We start from the raw sequence: 7,276 nt of genomic DNA on the forward strand, positions 1-7,276 counted from the left end.
TATATATATATATATATATATATATTAGTTGAAATTTATAGAAAAAAAAAAAACCAAAGCCGACGACAGGTGTATGAACAACAAACAAGTGTATTAGTTTGACGCTTAAGTCCTACGTTTCGAGCCTTCGCTATTCAACAGAAAGGAATAAGAGAAAATAAACAGAGGGAATGAAAAAAAAAAAACTTGTAGATTTCAGCGGTCCAGCATACATACATACATACACACGTGTGTGTGTGTGTGTAGCAGACTTTACCTCTCAATAATTTGGGACGAATTTGATAAACAAATAACTACGTCAAACTGTCCTCAATATTTTACAAAACGGGTTGTTGCTTTCTTTTTTAATTTTCCCAACAAAAAAAACATACACTGATTTATAATGACACAACTTCGAATCTGTAGTTAAAGATAAATTAAATTGTAGACGTTTATGTCTTTCGTGCGGACAAAACGAAAACTGTGAGGCTTACTAAGAGGAAGGTGGAACCGAAACTGATCAGGACATATTCATTTTTCCAGTCTGCAGGCGTCTCGGAGTTCGAGTGTTTTAGATATTTTGAATTGACAATATCCATTTGTAAACATAACGAGAATTCAGATGCTAAATGGCGGTATCAAGTAAAACAGTAACTAATGCTTACCTCCAGTAACCACAACTCTGATTCGGGTCCATCCTTGTCCCTAAATGGAGGTGCTCTGTTCGCCTAGCTCCCCCTCAATGTTCTCGACTCGAAAAAGCAGCAGTGTACAATTCCCTAATCTTATTTGTTATAGGAAAAAGATAAAGTACCGCCCGTTACACATCATTTGTTAGAGAGAGAGAAAGAGAGAGGGTGTGTGTAGCCATGCTGGAGCACCGCCTTCAAGAGTTTTAGTCGAACAAATCGACTCTCAGGCCTTCTTTTTTTTAAATCTAGTACTTATTCAATCGTTCTCTTTTGCCGAACTGCTAGGTTACGGGGACACAAACACACCAACTCCGGTTGTCAAGCGGTGACGAGGGGACAAACAGAAACACGCATACACACACATATATATATATGTGTGTGTGTGGTAATTGATCAGTTTACGTTCGTGAAATCAAAAACGTATTGTTGACAATATTGATAACTTTGATTTTAGTTTCAGTCATTTTTGTTTTTTTTCTCAGTTCTTGTTTATTTTATATCTTCTTTGAGGCGTACATTTAGCTGCAATGTTTTATGACAGCAGTAAGACACGATAGCTAGATAACCAGTCAGAAATACAGATTTATGTGTGAGAGATACAAATAGATAGTTTTGTAAGTCGAGTAAATAATCATTTTCTCCAAAACGAAGCTAGAAATCAGTTGTAAATAACAGATAAAGATGATGATGGGTGACAAGAGTAAAATATCAGACAACATATTCTGTTGTGTCTGGGGATAGTAATTTTTTTTTTTTTTGTGCCTTATCATTTAACACACTCACCGGTAAAATTTTCACTTATTCCTTATTTTTATTTTCCAAAAATTTTCGTTGCGTCTTGCAATCTTTTCAATAGTCTTTTACTGGTGAGTGTGTTAAATTATAAGGCACAAAAAGAAAATGACTCTCCCCAGACACAACAGAATATGCTTCAACACACGGACCCACATAAAGAATCTTGCAAACCAAATCCAAAAACGAAATCAGACAACATACTTTGGCGTATTTAGTTATCTCCTTTTAGTTTTTTTTTTTTTTTACAAACGTAAACTGAATTACCATATATATATATATATTTACGATGAGTTTCTTTCAGTTTCCGTCTGCCAAATCCACTCACAAAGCTTCAGTCGGCCCAAGGCTATTGTAGAAGACACTTGCCCAAGATACCGCGCAATGAGACTGAACCCAGAACCATGTGGTTAAGAGGCAAGCTTTTTACCTCACAGCCACAATGCACCAGATGATAGCGACTCAACAATTAGGCTAAAAAAAAAATGTTTATTATAAGTATGTGATTTATACACACGCATATAGGAATGGCTACTGTTTGGTGCCCCTTGAGTTTGTTTCTTCACTACTCGCTAAATTTCCTTCTTTTAAATGACATTTTGTCGAAAAACGTTAACACAAACACTATAACTTAGATTGGCTTCGGCCATTATCGGCCCAAGCCATGACCAACTCAATAGCACCACCTGGGAAAAGTCTTTTAGTTAATTATTTCGGGACACCATAGACCACTCAAGTAGAGAGTTGTTACTGGTTGAGACGCATCCAGGTGTAGGTGGTTTATCCGGTATTTCCCGGAGGAATTTGTCCATGTACCGTTTGAAAGTTGTGGGGTCTTTTTCTATTTTAATTTCTTTCGGGATAACATTGAAAAGTGCAGGACCATTTGCAGTGAAGAAATTGTGTCGCAAAGTTCTTTTGTGATGTGATCTCGACCTTTGTAGGGGACGCATTGCACTGGGGGCCTAGTCTTGGGTGAATTGTAAACATAATACCGATATCATTTGGATAATATTAATGGAATATTTTCCACTTGATGTAAATATATATATATATGTGTGTGTGTGTGTGTGTGTGCGCGCTAAATGGAAGAGACATTTAACATTAAACTGGACAACCAGAAACTCCCAAAACACAAGCCAAGCTAGTAAAAGGAAATAAGTGTGCCGTATATACAAACACGACATTATATTTGCCTCTCTAATCGGTCAGTTGTTTGTTAGTCCGGAAAAAAAAAAGAAAAGAAAAAGCAAACTCCAAAAGCCTTTTGTGCAGTAATATTTAATGCTATCGTTGGTTTCACACCTATTATGCTTCTTAGCAATATCAGCTACTCAGCAGACCTGCCGAGCAAAGAAATATTGAAATTTCACAATCCTAACTGGCCAAGACCTCCATGAGTAGAGAGGTCATGTGCCTTCGGTCAGCAGGTCTAATGAGTTGCCGATATTGCTAAGAGCTATGTGCGAAACCATTGGTAACTTTTTGACCGGCCATAACCAACGACTACATTTTGTGCTTTGTCATGAATATCTAACGTTAAGACGGGGTGCATGTGTGATTATATTTAAATATATAGTCGGCATGAGTGTGAGTGGATTCTAAACTACTCTTTGGCTATTGATACTTTTGGGAGCGAGCGTGGCTGCGCGGCAAGAAGTTTCTTCTCAACCACATGGTTTCAGGTTCAGTCCCATAGCGTGGCTCCTTGGGCAAGTGTCTTCTACTGTAGCCTCAGGCCGACTAAAGCCTTATAAGTGGATTTGGTAGACGGATACAAAAAGAAGCCTATCGTGTATGTGTGTGTGTCTGTCTGTCCGCCTATGGATTAACAACCGGTGTTGGCTTGTTTATGTCCCGTAACATTGTGGTTCGGCAAAGAGACTAATAGAAGTTACGAACTATTTTGATGGTTGTTCAGCTCAAAACTAATTTATCTTCACCATCATCTTTTATACTGTCGTCAAGTCACGTTGAGCTCGACTTCACCTTTCGTCATGCTACGAGTTCGATAAAATAAAGTAGCAGTTAAGTACTGGAGATCGATATAATCGATTATATGTATGTATGTGTGTGTGTGTTCTTATGTCAAGTTATATACATATATATACAATAAGTTAACATTACACCGAAGGATAACTCGACTCTTAAGTAAAGTACATATCAATATTTAAAAGAAATTATTGACAATGGCTTCGAGACTCGACTTAGTAACCGTCATCACTCTAATGATGACTAACAAGCTGAAACTTCGAAGTCACAGTCAACCTTTTCCTAGTATAAAAAGTGTATGTGTATATATATAGGTATACCTACAGATTGGTGCCCCTCTACTTTCTTTCGTCATGACTTCGAACATAGACTTGAAAGAAAAGCAAAAAATTAACTGCGGGAAAGTTACGAAAATTCATGTTAACACCGTACAGGTTGGTTAAATGGGAAAGGACTATCCGAAAGATCTCCGGTAAAAACATATTTTCTCTAAATGTTATCAACCTAACCGTAGTCTACACCTTCAAAATGTTTGTGCAAAATTTCATTAAGATTTGTGAGGGCCATACCACATTCTTATGTAACATAACAAGCCAGTACAATAGTTTTCAAACATATAGCATATTCTTTCAGGAAAAAATAGAAGTCTCTGCATATACACAGTTCAGTTACGATGAAAAATGTTCCAGACGTGACTGTCCTACCTTTTTCTGTTTTTTGTCGGGTATAACGTACCTAGGACTACATTATCCAAAACACGCTTCCTTTTGTAATTTGATAAGTGACAACTGAGTGCGATTTGAGTGGAATTTGGCAGCTATTTCTCGCTAGTCTTTCGCACGAAACATTTTTTCTTTTTGAATGAGATGAATAACAACGCCTCTCCTCGCTTGATGCACACATATTCCATATACACAATACACACATTGTCATATACACATCTATATATATATATATATATATATATACACACACACATACAAACAATTGAGGGAAACGGTCCTGGGGTATACTCCAGGATACGGACGTGCCCATATTTTTTTTAGTTTAACGAGGAGATTTATAGAGTAACACGGGGGGAGGGGGCGGAAGTCTTTCCAACACTTATCCATCAATTCATCTTCAGCCTCATTCATAGACCTAAGCGAACCTTTAGTTCCTAAAATACATTTTAGTCACCTATAGATACGGCCGCGCGTATACGCACACACACACACATACATACATACAAACAATATATACATACATTTACATGGGTTATTTCAACCTTTACATGTACACACCGGTGCTGCAACATGGCCAGAAAACAAATGTTGGGACAAATATTTCCTTCCGAGCGAGGAGAGGGATCTGTGGGGAACCTTCTTCGGAAATGGCGGTCTCAACACCTTCCACAAAGAGACACAAGTTTTGTTAATGATCACCAAAAGTAGGCGGATGGCTACGTCGACGGTGGTCAAAAGTGCAAGAAACATATTATCAGGCGTTGTTGTAATTGTAGTAACAGTAATTATAAATTCTTACATTATTGGCACAAACCCACATATTTATAAGTGGAAGGATAACGGGTTTATAATTTAACTGTACCAGGCTGCTTCTGATTCTTCATTATCGGAATTAAATATTGCAAGTGACCTAAGGCGTTAACTGCTGTTTCTAGGTAGGGCTTACAAATTTATTGGATATATATACATACATGTGTGCCTCCAACCGACTTCGTTCCCAGAGATAAAGAAGAGTCTGTTGCTGTTTTAGTTCCTATTCAAAAGCGGTTTAGACATGACCATCTCGTCTTTCTTCAGCTATCATATATCTAATACTTCACAATCCATGTACTTTTATACATTTCTTTCCAAATACGGAAGGATGTAATATAAAGAGAAATTTGTCTTATTTCTAGCAGGCCAAGCTACCATATACAGACGACTTTTGTTGGTTCATGTACGAATGTTGTTCTGTATGTATATATCTGTATGTATATGTCGCGTGAATTTATGTGATTATGTATCTATACGTGTGTGTACTAACGCATATGTGTAATTGAGTATTTATGTCTGTTTTTGTATGATACCGCCATTTCCAAAGACCAGTTTGGTTTCCAGACACGTTATGCCCTGCACACACACACACACACACACTCAAGCAAAAGATTTGTTTCTGTGGACTTATTGAATGTTTATTTTTTAAATAATAACGAAATATTAGGAATCTATTAGGAATATTAGGAATAATTATATTAGGAATTATATTAGGAATATTAGACTATTAAGAATCTATTAGGAATATTAGAATATTAGGAATAACACCAGAAAAAGAAAACTTGAAAAATAACGCAATTAAGCAAAAAGACAAAAAGTATGGTAAATATTTGGGGAAAAAAGAAAGATTTATTTTTATTAATCACAAAAATCATGGTGGGACTGTCAAATGTTTAGATCCTAATACAAATTATTGATATTTATTAATAACATTAAGGTTTCTGAGAGGTAAAGCCGACTCAGAACAAATCGATTGAATAATAAATTTGATTTACTACAAGGACAATCAACGGATGATAGACGTTTAGAAATACTAAACATAAAACAAATGGAGTTTTTACGTATCGAATGTGGATAAAAACAATGATTTCATTACTGAATCGAAAACTAAACAATACTGGTTTCTGACTAAGGTAGAAAGCAACATATTTAAAGGGGAGAAATGAGGCTTATGTGATGTTCATGCCTTTCTCAATGACATTTAATATGAAAATGAAAGGAAAGTAGCACTTAAAAGGTTATTTTTGAGATGGAATTCGTTATCTTGTCTGTGTACACGTGTTTTAGAAACAGATATATAAAGCAATTACGAAATATAGTTTTAAGAATCGAGAATAATAACAAGAATCAAGATTATTAAGGAAGCCTTGTACAGATGTATATATATATATATACGAACTAGAAAATTGAGTGTTCTCAGAAAAAAAAAACATTAGTGTCGTGAAGAGAAAAGGGAAGGTAGAATAGAAAAGCCAGCAAAAAAGAGTGCCACCCCTATAAAATAATCATGAACTATTCCAAACTGTTCAAAAAGAATAAAGACGAAAGAAAATATTGAAGCGAAAAAGAGGGAGGGAAGCAATTGGGGCGAGTTCATTTTCAACAATAAAGGTAACGACAGATTTGGTTTTTCCATTTTCTTTTTTTAATGTAAAATCGACAGCTATATTTGCCCGGTTTTTATTTCGACAACAAAATAAGCAGAAGTGAAATAAAGACATATGTAATTGTACTCGATTTATTTACTAAATGTAAAAAAGATGAAAAGAAAAACAAGACAAGTTAAAAACAAAAAAAAACGTACCTTTACATTGCGAATCTAACTCGCGCAATTGTGTGACTTTTCGTTGTAGATCATCAGGTAAATTGTCCATAATATCTAAATAATTTTGAAGATAGGTTGCCGAACATAATGCCTCAACCGCAGCTTGATTTAACGTCGTCATCTTGTTTTCCCCATGCAGCAATTTGTTGTTATTATTATTTGTGGTTGTATATATATGAAATGTGGATTTCGTTTCGTTATTTTCACAATGGTCGATGTATTAATCACATTAGCCCCTTTTTTGTTATTATTTTGTTATGGTTGTTAGATAAAATCGCGATGGGAAAAAAATAAAGACGAGCACACATTGACTTGTTTAACCGTTTTGTCGAGGAAACAACATCAGGGTTTCCTTCTCTCTTCCTCTCTGTCTCTCTGTTTTCTTCTCTGTCTCTTTCCTTTACTCTCTCTCTCTCTCTCCCTCTCTTACTATGCTCTGTCGGCTGTTTTCCCCCTTC

At 35.9% G+C, this 7,276-nt stretch overlaps 1 protein-coding gene across 3 annotated transcripts in view; it reads right to left on the reverse strand.

Moving 5' to 3' along the window:
* The window catches only part of LOC106880615 (inhibitor of growth protein 1), a 27,983-nt gene that overhangs the window by 12,870 nt on the left and 7,837 nt on the right, over positions 1-7,276 (reverse strand). The window contains exon 1 of one of the 3 annotated variants that reach the window (XM_014930634.2): positions 6,798-7,251. The exons of 1 other annotated variant lie outside the window; for it this stretch is intronic. In XM_014930634.2, coding sequence (XP_014786120.1) covers positions 6,798-6,939 — 142 coding nt within the window. In that variant the 5' untranslated portion in view covers positions 6,940-7,251. Of the gene's footprint in view, positions 1-5,151; positions 5,251-6,797; positions 7,252-7,276 lie in introns of those variants that run through there. One more of the 3 variants, XM_052972452.1, reaches the window with a different exon arrangement.

Source organism: Octopus bimaculoides, chromosome 13 (assembly GCF_001194135.2).
Source record: "Octopus bimaculoides isolate UCB-OBI-ISO-001 chromosome 13, ASM119413v2, whole genome shotgun sequence".
In the NCBI taxonomy this organism is placed as follows: Eukaryota; Metazoa; Mollusca; class Cephalopoda; order Octopoda; family Octopodidae; genus Octopus; species Octopus bimaculoides.